The sequence below is a fragment of the Vicia villosa genome, unplaced genomic scaffold, assembly GCF_029867415.1.
Source record: "Vicia villosa cultivar HV-30 ecotype Madison, WI unplaced genomic scaffold, Vvil1.0 ctg.000602F_1_1_3, whole genome shotgun sequence".
Taxonomy (NCBI): domain Eukaryota; kingdom Viridiplantae; phylum Streptophyta; class Magnoliopsida; order Fabales; family Fabaceae; genus Vicia; species Vicia villosa.
In genome coordinates, this window is record NW_026705276.1 from 53,542 (window position 1) to 70,480 (window position 16,939).

General features: G+C 32.7%; 2 protein-coding genes across 2 annotated transcripts; both read left to right on the plus strand.

The window, feature by feature from the left end:
* Positions 1-8,529: 8,529 nt before the first annotated feature.
* On the plus strand, positions 8,530-9,700 carry LOC131629735 (uncharacterized). Its single transcript, XM_058900510.1, has 2 exons — positions 8,530-8,965; positions 9,069-9,700. The coding sequence occupies exons 1-2, from the start codon at positions 8,530-8,532 to the stop codon at positions 9,698-9,700; spliced, it is 1,068 nt and encodes a 355-aa protein (XP_058756493.1).
* LOC131629736 (uncharacterized) lies at positions 9,697-13,440 on the plus strand. The gene has a single exon (XM_058900511.1). It carries the CDS (start codon positions 9,697-9,699, stop codon positions 13,438-13,440), a length of 3,744 nt encoding a protein of 1,247 aa, XP_058756494.1.
* The last annotated feature ends 3,499 nt before the right edge of the window (positions 13,441-16,939 follow it).

The window sequence follows — 16,939 nt, forward strand, 5'->3', positions numbered from 1 at the left end:
ATGTCATATGACATCTGAAGTCTGACCTACCAGAATTTCATATATAGTAGAAAAAGAAAAGTTAGATTAAAACAAAAATAGAACAAAAAGTAGATTAATCTGGATTCCCATTTTCCATACCTGGTTTCCTATCTCCAAGTCATTCACAAAGATTGGAGGCCTTGACATCTATAAAATATATGGTAAATAATAAAGTTAAGTAACATTGTGAAAACAAAAGAACAAAACTAAGTTGCTCTAAAAACACAGAAAGATGTAAAAGACTCATTTTAATGCATTTGTGCTGTGAAGGCACCATTTTTACAGCACTTGACCAATAAAACATACAGCTAATATAAAAAAATAATTGTTAGTATATAATTTTAGCATAAAAATAATATTAGAATAAGTGAATATATACTATATATTCTATTAAATGATATATTCTAAAAATAATATATTTTAAATAAAAGTTTTTCAGAAATTGTTTTTTTAATTATAAAATTTATAAAAACATATATTTATTTGTAAAAAATAAATTAGAATATACGTTTTTTCTAAAAATAATATATATATATATATATATATTAAATATTAAAAACCTATATTTATGTAGGAATAAATAAATATTAGAATAAGTGAATATTATAATAAAGATTATATTTTTAGAAAAAAGTATTTTTTTAAAAATATATGTTAATTATTAGATGTTTTCGATAAAATTTTTAAATTTTTTTTAAAAATCAATCCCCCTTTTATTTTATAAATTTAAACATGAATAATGTTGTACATGTACAGTATGAAATGTTATCAATTCTATCGTAGTTGAATGTATGATGGAATGTTTCCCGGAAGACGTGGGCTTAAACCATATTTTAAGGAGGGAGTTCTCGGGCTTTTCACATATATGTTTACTCAAGAATGTTGTCGAAGCGAAGGAGGGATGAGGTGTCTCACTATTACGGAAAACACATATAACGATGATTGCGAAATAATTCATAGGTCCTGGGTGTGGCCGTGGTTATATGTTAGATAACGCGCTACTTATAACTACACGTGAAGGAAACAACTGTTGTGAAATAATTCATAGGTCATGGGTTTGAATCCTAACAACGTCATTCTTAAATTTTGTTATTCTGGATAGCCTCTACTTATAACAATAGTTGAATTAAAACCTGTTGTGATATTATTTGTTTTCTAATATATATTTTTTTGGTTTACAGAATTCCCAAAATTTAAACTTGAATATCAGAACAGAAACAACAATACACCCATTTGTGAATTTTAGACCAAAAATTGTATTACATGAATGACACACTTTCATTAGGAACCAAAAATTATATATTACATTAAAACCAAAATGGCACAAAACACCCTACAATGTACACATCATTTTATGAAATAATACTATCTTGGTGTCTTGACTTTAAACATCTATAATTTCAAAGAGGAAAAATACCATTTTTGGTCCCTTAATTATATCCCTAGGTTCAGTTTGATCCTTAACTTTTTTTCGTGTCAAATTGGTCCTTTAACTTTTTAATAGATGCATATGAATCCTTTCCGTCTACTCCGTTAGTCAAAGTCAGTTAAATATCTACGTGGCAGTGACAGTTGGATTTGACCAACTCTTTGTGACAGAGTTAGCGTTGGAAAAACCGACGCTAAAAATTATTTCTGAATTTTAATTACTATTGTTCATCTTCTTCCCCATATTTTTAAATGCATACTCATTCAATAAAACTTAGAATTAAACATGATAAAAAATGATTCAAAACAAAATAAAACTAGGTCATTAAAGAGAAAAAAACACTTGTACTCATTAACCCATAACATAATAATAATAATAATAATAATAATAATAATAATAATAATAATAATAATAATAATAATAATAGTAATAATAATAATAATAATAATAATCATAAACCACAATAATCAAAACCTGAAAAGAAAGCAGAATCAAAACAAGAAAAGGAAAGTGAAGAAAAACTTAAAACAAAACAAAACGCGAATTTGGCAGCCACCAATCTTGTGACATTGCCCATTGACAGAAGAAAAAAACTGGTTCGGAAATGGAAAAAAAGTTTATTTTTTTTATTATTTCAACATGAAACAGAACATTGTTTCTGGGTACGATGATGATGTTGGAAATTTGTTTTTGGGTACGATGTTGTTGTGTTATTATGTTGATATTTAAATTAAATTAGTGAAACATGAAAAGAAAAGGAAATAAAAGAGTTTTTTTTTTTTGGAATTGAATTGGGAATATTGAAAGGTGAAAATAGATCCGAAGGAAATGGGAGAAGATGTTGTTACAATTACCAATCATTCATATTTTCTTCTCTCACCTTTTCTTCTTTTCATAACGTAATATAAAACCATTCAATGGGGGAATTGTTTCAATGGGCGTGCATTTAAAAATCTGGGAAAGAAGATGAACAATAGTAATTAAAATCTTGAAATAATTTTTAGCGTCGATTTTTCCAACGCTAACTCAGTCACAAGAGTTGGTCAAATCCAGATGTCACTGTCATATTTAACAGACTTTGACTAACGGAGTAGACGGAAAGGACTCACATGAGGAATGTTGAATGACATCCAAGTTATCACAGTAAATTTTTGCATGTACGACAACCATTTAATTCTCTCGGATGCACCATTATCATTAGAAATCCTTTTATTAAACCAACTCATGAATTTTCTGTTATGATGTGTCAACAACCAGTTGTCATTCATTCGGAGATATTTTTCTTTATAATTATTTTGTGAGTATCTATGTAAGTATCAACTACACTAATATTATTCAATATAAAGAAATGTGCTTCAAGTACTACATCATGATCCGTTGACTTAATATTTAAACTTTGAATACCTCTACCTTCAAACCTGCCAGCATGAAGAGAATTTGGAATTCCAATAGGCTCTGTCCAAATAAATCTCCAATTGACACAATATTATTGCAGCCTCATCTCTTAATTAATCTATTTTTTTGAGATAAAAAACTTTAAGAAAAATAGCATTGAAGAATAAGCACAATCTGGTTATAGTTACTCTTATATTTTTTGGAAGGATGCCACAGATAGTCACTGGTAGAAGTTGTTGCATTAATACATGACAATCATGAGAAATTAAATCAATTAAATTGAGATCTTTCATTGATACAAGTTTCTTGATGTTTGAAGAGTAACCTTGGGGAACTTTGATACCATGCAAACATTCACAAAAACTTTTTTCCTTTTAAATGGAGTCAGTGGCGGAGCTAGGAATTTTAGACAGTTTGGACAAAAAAATTTAACCGCAAGTTACGTGTGAGATAATATATAAATAGTCCTAAAGTGTGCTACATAAGAGAGATGAAATCTAACGTGCAAATACTGTGCTAAATAAAATTAGGAGATAAATGCCCTCTTCGAGACCTCTTTATGGTAAATTTTCGAATAATATTAACATCTTTAAATGACTTAAATTAAGATTGGTCAACCTAATTAACTAACTAAAAATAAATTTAATGAATTAATAAAGATGATAAAAAATAAAAATAAAATAAAATAGAAATGGAGGTGGGTTAAATTTACATTAGTGCGCAATTAGAAAAGAAAAGTTAGGCCCATAAACTAAAAAAAAAAACCAAGTTAAATTCTAAAACCCTAATTTATTATCAAAGAATGAATTAATTAAAAAAATTTAAAAAAATGGAGAAGAGAAGAGAAATATAGTCCGCTCCCCCTATATTTTCTCAAGAATTGTTGTTAATTATTATTATTTTTAAAGGATTAAAAACAATAAATAAATAACCAACAATGCCAAATAATAAAATAGGGGACATGATAGTAAACAAATTTCTCTCGTCCAACAAGTGCTATTTTCTTATCTCAGTTACCGTAACAAAATCAGAAGAAAAAAGTCAGAGCTTTGATATCGATTGAAGGTTAAGAAAAGCACAAGAAAGAGGGGGTTTGAATTGGGTTTTTCAAAAAAAAAAAATCTTGTGGAAAAACTATTCACCAAAATCAATGAGATAGATAAGATATGAAGGAAGATGAACACGTTTGGTTTAAACAAGTTCACCTTAGAAAGGGTTAATCTTATCCACCCCGCCAAGGTGATTTTGTCTTAGAAAATAACTTAATCCACTAATGTTGAAAGATTACAAACAATCTCTAAGAGCCTAGAAAGACACCTTAGTCCTCTCAAGTATTCAGATTAACAACCTAGTAACTTGAGGGAAACAAATCTCAATAGATCTACAATAGAAAGTGTTTATAAACAGTGCTTCTAAATAAGTAAATGAAAAAAAATCTTATGATCCAACATTAACACAACTAACAAGCAACAACTCCTGTGTTCTAGAGATTTTCTTAGAAATATATTTATCATAATAGAGTGTTTAGAATAATATCTCTAAAGTTTTCTTTCTTTCTCTTTTCTTTCACGTAGAATTTATGATGTAGTTGAATAATAGTTGAACAACTTTAGTAACCTTAGCATCTTGAGCAACAGAACAATAAATTGACAACTTTTCTTTAATGGTTAGTGTCTCTCTATATATAGTCCCAATAAGAAGACCTTTGAGAAGAACAAGACGTCGCTTTCCTTTTCGGCTGATGTAGCTTTTCAAAAAAGATCGTGGGGACAAAGAGCACACCAAAATCGGGTCCTACTACGTCCTTGCAGTAGTGGAGAAGGTAATGTACTATTGTACCATTTAGATTCTAACGCAAGTTTATGATCTTTCTTGTTTAAAATATACTTTTGATCTGAAGTAGAGAGAGCATGGAATAGATCAAGTAACATAAACATCCCAAGAGAAATGAGTCTTCAGAGTTGAGCGCAACAACTTATCTGATGTGACACACCTTGATTTCTAATTTGGAAGAAAAAGCTTATCTGAACTTTGAAAACTTGACTTCTGATCTAGAAGAGTAGCTAATCTTAGAAACACTTGAAAATCCTTTTTTGGTGAACATTCAACATTCTACAGAACTGTTGATGTTACTTTAGAAAGGATGAACAATTCTTTTGAGGTGTGTCAACACTGATTTTGATGATCTTTTAGATAGTAATCGACAATCAATCAAAATAATGTATCTGCACACTCAAAAAACTATTAGAGTATAAAATTGTTACTTAAAAAAAATATTGTTATAATAAAAACTGAAGATTGAACAATTTTACAATGTAATATCAAAAAAATATATCATAGTTAGATAGAGAAAAATCCCCCTGAGATTGACAAGCCCCCCCCCCCCCCCCCCCCCCCCCCCCCCCCCCCCCCCCCGAGTCAGATAAGGGATATCAGAGCCTTGGTTGAACTTAACAGAGTCTGATTTTAGTAGAAACGTTTGCTAATCAGAGCTTCATATATCAGAGCTCGTTATTTCTCAAAACTTTAGTGAATCAGATCATGTAATATGATAGGATGATTTATCATATCTTATCTTATCAAACATTTATGACAATAAAAAGTTTTCTCATCTTTATCATTAATTGATTTTTAATGATTAAGCAAGAATATATGAAAGACAGTGAGATAAAAAAGTAATAGGACAAATAGAACTTCATAGATGAAAAGAAACAAGTATAGATGAACCACATAAGACTTTTTTTTAAGGATAAATGAAAGCAGAAAAGTTTTAAAACAAAAAGAAAAAATAAGGTATCCTAAGGTGCCTAAGGGTAGACAGAAGGAAGGCTTTTCTGAAGAAGCTTAGTCAACATGTCTTGAATAGTTGCATTTTGAGCATCTTGCTTGTCAAGTCATATTCTGACCAGCTGTTGTTCTTTTTACATGTCCTCCAAAGTTTTCAGCAGAAGTGGAAAGACATTTTCATGAGAACTCTTTTAATTGATCATTGACATGCATGTCATCATAGTAAACTATTTATTATTTTCAAAAAAAGTCCCCTTATATATTTTTTAGACGGGATTATGTGCCTTAGAACAAAAGAGGGATTAAACTAATGACTTTTATTTCAATCATTATCTTTGTTAAACAAGATATCCTGTATGGAATCCTCGTTGTACAAAAGATAACCTCCCTAGTCAATACTAACTACCCTTGATAATACATATCATACTACCATATTTTTTGTAGACGACTTCCAAAGAGTGTATTTAGTTTTTTTTTTTTATAAACACAAATTATTGAATAAAAAACAAAAAGGATTGGGGGGCATGAAACCAAACCCATCAAACAACAATAAAAAATGATAGTTGGACACCCCAAACTATCATTCAAAAAAAATTCAAAAGCACAAATACAAAGTGAATTCCACCGTGTCATAATAAAAAAAAGCATACATTAACTAATCAATTCGCACATGCATTTCCCTCTACGAATATGTGAGATATCTTAAATATAAAGGAACATATAATGTGTTAAGTATTCTTCTATTGAACTAAAAGATGCCAATGAGAAATTTTAACACTAGAAAAAGCACGAAAGATTTCTCTAATTACTCTTGCTAGCATATTTGATAGCAACTATGATTCCATGCAGTTCAACTTAAAAGGAGGTGCAAACTCCAATCTTAGCAGAGAAAACTCCTAAGAAAGTTCCTAAATTATCCCTAAATATTCCACCTCAAATTGATATTCTAGGATTTTTTCTTGAAACTCCATCCACTTCTAACTTAATCCAAAAGGCGTATATAAAAACTGATACATAGATACCGTATAAACCTAAGAAACTATCAATATAAAATCCTAATTTTGTCACATAAAAACTTAGAACTTTACATTATATGAGTTATTTTTCTATAACTCTCGTTTGGTTTTAGGAAAAACTTTGCTTAGATATTTTAATACTTCAGGAAACTATGTATCATTTTCATCTTGGTTCGGCTCTTTGGCAATGACCTGTAGAATTTTCTTTATCTTGTTTATAGAGCATTTTATTTTCTCTTTGATCTTCTAAGTTTTGGTGAGAGTGGCTATGTAAGGTGTGTTAGAATTGGTTTTCTCATTCAATATAAACTTCCCTTCGAGTATGTTAGGCGAGGGTTTTTCCATTCGCTGAGTTATCACATTCTTGTCCACCCTTTTAAAACAAGGATTTCTATATACAAGCATATCCACAGTCTTAAGTTGTACCCTAAAGAAGCTCTTGAATGTATCAGCTATGAGTTGAGATCCAACTTCAATTTCCCAAGAGGTTTAGCCTCGATTGGAACACGATTACGGTGCACATTTGGGGAGTGTGGGTGGAATTTATGTTGAATCTCAATTTGGGGCAGAGAATTCCCCAATTATGGTTCTTGGTTAGTCACAAAATTGTTTCTTAGAGGAGTTACATATACCACTGGTATGTTACATTGGTTAAGATGATTTACAATTCATTGTTGTTGACCAAGAAATGGCCTAAATATCGTTAAGCTCCATGAGGATGGAACTGGTACATAAGAACGTGGAAGATATGTTGTGAGATTAGCCGATATAGGTAGGTAACTTCACCATTGATTATAAATTAAATAATCAACAACTAGTCTTTGTATTTTGGCTACTAGACTTAAGGCTTGTCCTTCGGTGTAGGACATGTTTTTCTCATACACAGTGTTTCCATAAGTAGATACTTACTACGTACCAACTTGCCTAGATATTTCAGCTTAGCTCCACGTCATATGCCCATATCCATATTGAATATTAGCCTGATTGTATGTATCAATTTCCATTGGGTTCCTCCCAGGATTAGCCATAGTAAAAATACTAGGACGAGAGTTACAAAGAGTAAAAGGTACATGTTGTATGTGAATCACCTAGATTTGGGAAGACCCTAGTATTACATTGATAGATTGTATTTAGGTAGCAATTATATGACCTTGAATCCCTTGAACTCTTTGTATGTAGACGTGACAAAATTGACTACGAATTCGTTTTCTTCGTCCCAAACTCCCTAACTTATTGAATCTCGTTATGAACTACATGTATTACAATGTTAGCAAGTTCTTAAGAGACCTACCACATTCTATGGCGTACCCCTATGTCCAATTTTTTTATAATAAAAAAGGTTGTCATTACCATTGCAAGTTCTTAAGAGACCTACCACATTCTATGGCGTACCTCTATTCAAGACATGTTTTGTTAACTCTATTCATATATGTGTAGTTTTTTTAAAATCGTAGTTACGCAATTTCCGCTCTCTTAGGTTGACACCACTAATAACATGCAACATGAACGTAAAATCCAATTGTTAATTTTGTTTTTTTCATTTTGATTGAATCTAAAGTGTTTTCGATCCAGATAGTTTCCAATAATTTGAAAGGAGAAAAATTCAACTGACTCATATTCATTCAAATGTGTTGATAAGTATTTGACTTACTATTAAAGAAATTTGTTTATCTACTAATCGTTTATCTTGTTCTCTTGTCAATTTCAACTAAGATGTGATTTTTTTAACATAAATAATTTCAAATGAGAGTAGGCTTAGTTTCTTATGTTTCTTTAATAGGAATGTTTTTTTACATAAATTTATTAGTTTAGCTATAACACGACAGTTGAATAAATATTTTTTATAAAATTATATTGAGCTGTGCTATTCTCTTTTAATACATGACGGTTATGAATCTAAAAACTAAGCTTTCTAGTTTGTGGAAATCTATTGGAAAATGGGGGATAACTTCTCTTGGCAAGGGATACTTTGAATTCTCGTTCTCATCTATTGAAGACGTGAGGAGGGTCAGGTCCTTTACTTCTTGGAATCTTAACCCGGGCTTTCTCAAGCTGTTCCCATGGAGTAAAGACTTCAATCCGTGTTTTCTCAAACACTCTTCAGCGCAGGTCTGGATTAGAATACATGGTTTGCCGCAGGAATATTGGAGACCGAAAATTGTGTTTGCCATTGCTAGCAGTGTGGGCACTCCACTATGTACTGATTCTGCATCTAACAAAAATTGCTTTGAAAGACCGTTTGGCCATTTTGTGAGGGTTCTGGTTGATCTAGAGTTGTCACAAGAACTTAGATACAAGGTTTTGGTTGAAAGGAAAGGTTTTTCTTTTTTTTGTAGAACTTGAATACGAAAACATTCCTGAGTTCTGTCATACTTGCAGTCAGATTGGTCACAGTTCTGACACTTGCAAATGGAAATTAGGTGGTGGTGCCTTGGAAGGGGAAAAACCTCAAGGGAAAAAGATGACTAAGAAGGTTTATTCGCAGGTGGTCAAGGAGAATGGTGCGCAACAAACTTTGCAGGGGGCCCCAGAGATCCCATCCGAGGTCAATCGCAAAGGAAAGGGCGTGGTTGAAGATGTTACTAATGATAAGGACACATGTATTGAGCATGATATTGCACATATCGCTCAGCAAAACATGGAGCTTGGGGAAACCTCTAGAGTAGTTAATATTGTGAATACTATTTTGGAAGTTTTGGCTCAACCAGTTACTCTGGCTGAAGAGGAAGATATAGATTCAGAATCTATGGACTCTAGCTTTGTAGCAGCTACTGTCACTAGCGGGGAGGTAGAGGCCCCCGACTGCAACCCTCTGTTGGGTCCTGTTCAGCAGGACGCGGCTTTCCAGGACACTTCATGGCATAACTTAGCTAATGCGGAGATTGAGAGACAAGGCATTGGAGATAATAGACCAACAGTAGCAGTGGAAGATGATGGTTTTCAACAGGTTAGATCAAAATCAAAGTCTAGGAGGAAATCACAGAGGAATAATTCTATAAAGAATGGTTACAGCACTAGGTCAAGACCTGGTAGTGCGCAAAATTCACCATGAACTGCATTTTCTGGAATGTGAGAGGTATTGCCAACTCTCCTTCAAAATTGGCTTTAAAAAGGTTAATTCTTAGTAATAAACCTAATTTTGTTTTTGTTGCGGAGCCGTGGATGGACATTGATTGTTTTCCTCAAAATTGGCTTAGGAGATTGAACCTTAAGGTTTTTTCGTGCAATAATAGAGGTAGCCTTGTTTCTAATTTATGGTGCTTGTGTGACTCTAATTTGGATCCGGTTATTGTCGACGCTGATGATCAACAAGTCTCTTTCACCTTCAAGGTGGGGGATAATCTCTTTGGTCTTTCTGCGGTTTATGCTTCTACCTGCTACCTAACTAGAAGATTTCTGTGGTCTAAACTTCAAAGTATCTCTAATACTTATCATATCCCTTGGTGCTTTATAGGCGATTTCAATACAATCCATGGTGCTCATGAGCATTCGGGTTCTTGCAGCCCTAGCAGGATTCCTATGGAGGATTTTGCTGCCTGGACCGATGCTAATCATTTGTTACATTTGCCTACTGTTGGTACTAATTTCACCTGGGCTAATGGGCGCAAAGGTACTAGGCATACTCAAAGAAGGTTAGATAGGGCTATCTGCAACCAGAAGTGGATTGATGCTTGTGCTACTACTAGCTGCGCTACTTTGATTAAGACTCGATCGAATCATTTCCCCTTACTTTTGAGTTTTGGTTGTCAAGAAAATTCTTTTAGATCTCAGTTCAAGTTTCTCAAAATGTGGACTCTTCACGAGGATTGTGCAAAGCTGGTGGAGTCCGCATGGAACACGAATGTTGTAGGCTGTCCTATGTTTGTGTTGACTAGAAAGCTTCAAATCCTTAAAGGAATCCTTAAGGTTTGGAACAAGGATAAGTTTGGAAATGTGCAGGACCAGGTTAGAGAAGCTGAGACTGCGCTGTCTGCTATTCAGGACAGCATTGCTAAAGACGGTTATTCTGACGACATTGCTGATCAAGAGAGACGTGCTCAAGCAAAGTTAGAGTCAGCTCTTAACATTGAGGAGGTGTTCTGGCAGGAAAAAGCTAGGGTTAGGTGGCATACTGATGGGGACAGAAACACGAAATACTTCCACAGGCTTACTAAAATCAGGAACGCCACCAGCCTTATTCACGCCTTAAATGTTGGAGACACCGTTGTTACAAACCAGGATCTAATAGCTGAGCATATTGTGGAACATTTTTGTAAGCTTTTTAACAATGTTGATATTTTGCAGGATAATAACTTGGTGGAAGAGGTGATTCCTTCTTTGGTTTCTGAGCAGGCCAATAATTTATTAACTATGATTCCTTCAGAAGATGAAATTCGAAATGCTGTGTTCAATTTGAAGAAAGAGAGCGCGGCTGGTCCCGACGGTTTTGGCCCAATTTTCTATCAAACTTTCTGGAAGATTATTAAAGACGATGTCGTAAAGGCCACTTTGCAGTTTTTCAAGGATAGTTGGATTCTGCCCAATTATAATTCCAACACGGTGATTCTTATTCCAAAGACTAAAGAAGCTGACTGTGTTACGAAGTTTCGCCCTATAGCTATGGCCAATTTCAAGCTCAAGATTATTTCTAAGTTGTTGGCTGACAGGCTTGCTACGGTGCTGCCCCATATTATATCTAAGGAGCAAAAAGGTTTTGTTCATGGTCGAAGTATTAAAGATTGCATTTGCCTAACATCCGAGGTGGTCAATATTCTTCATAAGAGGTCTCTCGGGGGTAATGTAGCCATGAAGGTGGACATTGCCAAGGCTTTTGACACCTTGAATTGGAGCTTCCTTTTGAAAGTGCTGAAGAAATTCGGGTTCAACGACATTTTCTGTAATTGGATTAAATGTATCTTGTCGTCTGCTAATGTCTCCATCTCAATCAATGGTGGTCTTCATGGTTTTTTCACCTGTCAAAGGGGGGTAAGGCAGGGAGACCCATTGTCCCCGCTTTTGTTTTGTATTGCTGAAGATGTGTTGAGTAGAGGGCTTTCTCTTCTGGCTAGCAACAACAAGCTCAGATTGATTAAGGCCTCTAGAAATACGACGGTCCCCTCTCACACGCTATATGCCGATGATATTATGCTGTTCTCAAAGGGTAACATCTCCTCTTTGGATGCTATTGCGGATCTCTTTAGGAAATATGCGGCTTGTTCAGGTCAGATTTGCAATCCTTCCAAATCGATTTTGTATGCCGGTTCGATGTCAGGTGATAGGCATAAAATGCTTGCTGATAGAATTGGTTTCAAGGTGGGGCAGGTTCCTTTCGATTATCTTGGTGTTCCCATTTTCAAAGGAAGACCAAAGAAGTCTTACTTTCAGCCTATTGCAGATAGAGTTAGAAATAAGTTGGCAGCTTGGAAAACTTCTCTCCTGACTATTGCGGGCAGATTGCAACTTGTCAAATCCGTGATTCATAGTATGATGTTGCACACACTCATGATCTACTCTTGGCCTGTTAGTTTAATTAAAGAGGTGGAAAGATGGTGTAGGAATTTTATTTGGAGTGCGGACATTAATAAGAGGAAGATGGTAACAGTGGCTTGGAAGCACTGCTGTAAGGATTTCGTTAACGGAGGCTTAGGCATAAGATCTCTTAGAACTCTCAATGATGCTACCAATTTGTATCAATGTTGGGAAATCTCTAACTCTATGGAAGAATGGGCTAAGGTTTTAAGGGCTAGGATTTTCAGGAATGGCTGTGAGATCAAGTATCATGTGTTCTCTTCTATTTGGACCGGCTGTAAAGAGCATAATAGCCTCGTCTCTCAAAACTCCATATGGCTGGTTGGCAATGGTGAGCATATAAATCTATGGCGGGACAATTGGTGTGGTCAGCCTTTGGTGGATATTATGAATGTTCCGTTGAACCTTCGTGGTAACTTAAAAGCCAAGCTGCAGGATATCATCCAGAATAACGCTCTTACTTTCCCTCCGGATCTGTTGCGCTACTGTCCGGCTATTCTTCAGCTTACTGGCTCTGTATCCGTGAACTATTGGCAGGAGGATAGGCGGATGTGGAGGCTAACTGATAATGGGCTACTCTCTGTTAAAACTGCTTTTTCTTTTCTTTCCATCCATTCTCAGCCCACTGTTTGGGGTCGGTTCATTTGGAATCGTGCGATCCCTCCGTCCAAATCTCTTCTTTTATGGCGTATGATTCACCGTCGGCTGCCAACGGACGATCTTCTGTGTATTAGAGGTCAGAATCTTCCCTCTTGTTGCACAATGTGCAATAATAGTGGCGAAACTTTGGAGCATCTATTTTTCTCTTGCAGTTTTGCCAAAAACATTTGGCACTGGTTGGCTCAGTTGCTGGACAGTGGTCCTCCGATTAGTTGTTTGGATGATTGTTGGAAAATCTTTTCTGGTTGCCATTCTTTTCAATGCCAGGTTGTTGTCATCGCTTCTGTGATCAATGTTTTTCATTGTATTTGGAGTGCGCGTAACAAGGCGAGGTTTCAGAATGCTGCCACTCATTGGAAGTCTTCCTGTGCCTTAGTCCTAGCGCATACTTCTTTATCGGGGAACCTCACTTCTAAGCTAGCCAGCTCTTCTATTAAGGATTTCATGATTCTCAAGAGATTCTCTGTTACTGTCCACCCTCCGAAGCCTCAGGTTATCAAAGAAGTGTTGTGGTGCCCTCCTTCTTGGGATTGGATCAAGGTTAATACTGACGGTGCTTCGGGGGTACCCCTTTGGCAGCGGCTTGTGGTGGCATCTTTAGGAATCATAATGGAGACCATTTAGGGAGTTTCTCTTGCAACCTTGGTCAGGAGAATGCTTTCTTTGCGGAGCTTATGGGTGCTATCCTTGCCATGGAGCATGCCATTATTCATCATTGGTATCATCTTTGGTTAGAGACAGACTCCAAATTGGTTGTGCTCGCTTTCAGTAAGCCTTCTATGGTCCCATGGAGATTGAGGAATAGGTGGGATAACTGTAGGCATCAGTTGCAACATGCTCGTTTTATAGCCACCCATATTTACAGGGAAGGGAATCATTGTGCAGACAAATTAGCTAATTTAGGTTTACTTAGTACTAACTATACATGGTGGGATGGTTTACATACCAATGTAGTTATGGATTTTAACGGTAACAAACTAGGGCTTCCTAGTTTTAGAATTTGTTAGGTTTGAGGTTTTGGCCTTTGTCCCCCTCATTTTTGTACCTACTTTTTCTTTTATATATTTCTGGGCTGAGTGCCTTTTTGAGTTAAAAAAAAATTGTATGCGCACCGTAAAATGTTGGTTGCACAAATTTCAAGATAATATAAATAAATAAATAAAATAAAAATAGTATATTTTTGCCATACTAATAGGTATAGTTATAGAAACCTGTGTAAAAATATCTTTTCTCAATTATGGGCTTGTTTGTTTCAGCTTTAAAAAAATGGATTTTCTCTTTGTATTTTTGAAAATAGATTTTCCAAAACCGTTTTTCAAAATATTACAAATTTTTTTATATTTGTTTTTTCTAAAATAAAACACTAATTTTGACATCCTATAACATAAATACAAATTATTGAAGACCAAAATTTAGTCAAAATTGCAATTTTTTCAAAAAGTTGTATTTCAAAAATAATGTTTATGAAAATCTATTTGAAATAGCTTCAAAATTAAGTGATTTTTTAAAATTTTGATATCCAATTTTTTCCCATAAATAGATGAAATATCTAAAATCACATTTTAAGAATAACTATTCAAAAAAAATTTCATTTGAAACTTTTATAAAAAAATTTTTTGTAAATTTTTTTTTTCATAAAATTATGTAACACTATAAAAATCATTTTTTAAAAAAACCAAAACAAACGGACCCATATTATATTCTTCGAAAAAACTGGAAGCGTGAACTGTATATTGCCGTCAAGAAAATATATGAAAATGTATAAACAACCTAAAGAAAATTGTGGACCTATTGATATGACAACCAAATCAAAGCTTTAGTGCGGAAACAATACGACGGGAGACAATATTATGTCAAATTTTATGAGCTTTAGAATGGATATTAAAAAAAATGTTCTGATGATTTCTGTTAGACATGAAATTAGTTGCCGTCAAAAGTACAGTTGTTTCTACCTATTTAAGAATAAACTCGAAGGTGACACAAATAATCTACCTATTTAAGAATAAACTCGAAGGTGACACAAATAATATACATCAAAGTGTCAAATTTAATAGTAATATAAGTATTTTTGATGATTTTTTATCGCATATTTATATAATAAAATTTACCATATGATTTAAAGTTATTATCATATTCACCATATTTATAAAATTTAACATCAATTCAAAATCATCTCACATGTCAACGAGATGTATAGAAATTAATAACTTATAAAATTTTATGAAAACCGTTAATTTTGATAATTTTTTTTAAAATATCAAAAATAATTTTTGATTGATATACAATTTTATAAGTGTGATTAATATGATAATAGCTTTCAGTTTAATAGTAAATTTTATTATACGAATATGGGATGAAGAGTAACCATAAATGTTATGTTAATAAATTTGAGATTTTGAGATCTTTTGATCTTAACCTTATACATGTATTTTAAAAATTATTTCTAATAATAAATATAATTTTGATCTGTAAAAATGATTTAAAAGAAGAACTTTAATACTTAGTAAAATAAATATATATTTTTTAATTAGAAAAGTTGATTAAGGCTCTGTTTGGTAAGATAAATTTTCGAGCTTATAGCTTATGTCTTATGTCTATAAGCTCATATGATAATTTAGACTCGTTTGATAACGGTCTTTTCATCAAGAGCTTATAACTTATTTTACTAGCTTATAGCTTATTTTCCAGACGCTATTTCAAATTCATCAAGAGCTTATAACTTATTTTACTAGCTTATAGCTTATTTTCCAGACGCTATTTCAAATAGCGTTTTAGCTTATGTCTTATAGCTTATTATTTTTTCTTCCTTTTTTATCCTTATTATTTTAATTAAAATTCATTTTTAACCCTTATAATTTATTTTAATTTAAAATAAAATAATTATATATTATATATCTTTTATGTCATTTTATATTTATAAGTTAATTGAACCGCTAATTTTACCAAACACTTCAATGAGCTTATAAGCTATCAGCTCAACCATCCTCTATAAGCTATAAGTCATCAGTCACCAGCCATCAGTCATAAGCTATAAGCTATCAGCTAGCTTATCAGTCAACCGCTTATTTTACCAAACAGACTCTAAAAGTATTGAGAATCATTTCTATATGCTCAATAGATTAATATTGTCAACTTTATTTGTTTGATTTGAAAGATGAAGGAGTTGATGCTATTAATTGAAAAAAAGTCTTGCTAACCAGTGTCTTTAGGGCATCGGTTAATCATTCCAAAAAATAATAATTTATAAAAAATTTAATATTCAATGTTTGAGGTATTAAATACACAAATTATGGAGATAAATTTATTATTTTTAAAGTCTTAATCATTGTTCTAATGCCACTGTTAACATTTTTCTTATTATGTAAAAAGCAAATTAGCCTTCAAATATTAATAGTGTTAATCATTATTGTTCGCATTTTCAATGTGAAAATTTTTACCAATACAAAAACTCACAATTATGTGTCATATAATAAATAATTTTTAATGGAAAAAAATTAATGTCCAAAAAAAACACAATATATTTTTTATGGAGCAGAAAAGAAACATTTTTAATGGCAATTTATTGTTTTTAATTATAAAATAATATATTAAAAATCACCATAATAAAATAGATAAAATATGCCCAAAAAAAAACTCAAAAATAAAAACTAACAAATTTAAAATAGGTGGACAAAGAAAATGATATAATTAAGAAAAATAGGGACACATATTCACTAAATTAACCGTGTAAAATCTTAGAGTTATTTTTATTTTTATGACATATCATAAGAGAATGTCATTTTTCATTTTATGTGATGCGAATGAATCTAAACAATTAGATTTTAAAATAAATGGTGTAGATTATGTGACCTTTTTTTTCTCTCCTCTATTATTAAAATAAATAATGGAGGAGATAGAAAAAAATGAAACATAATTTTTATCATTTATTTTAAAATTTAACGACTCAGATTCATTCTCATATTCTCACGTAAAAATGACATTCCCGTATCATACGTCATATATATATATATATATATATATATATATATATATATATATATATATATATATATATATATATATATATATATATATATATATATATAGAGAGAGAGAGAGAGAGAGAGGAGGGTTATATTGACTC

What these genes read in the sequence shown, in the direction of transcription:
- LOC131629735 (XM_058900510.1), top strand. Translation starts at nt 8,530, where the DNA reads ATGACGGTTATGAATCTAAAAACTAAGCTTTCTAGTTTGTGGAAATCT. An exon ending in GGTTTTGGTTGAAAGGAAAG is followed by an intron (nt 8,966 to 9,068) that starts GTTTTTCTTTTT and finishes AATGGAAATTAG; the next exon opens with GTGGTGGTGCCTTGGAAGGG.
- LOC131629736 (XM_058900511.1), top strand. Translation starts at nt 9,697, where the DNA reads ATGAACTGCATTTTCTGGAATGTGAGAGGTATTGCCAACTCTCCTTCA.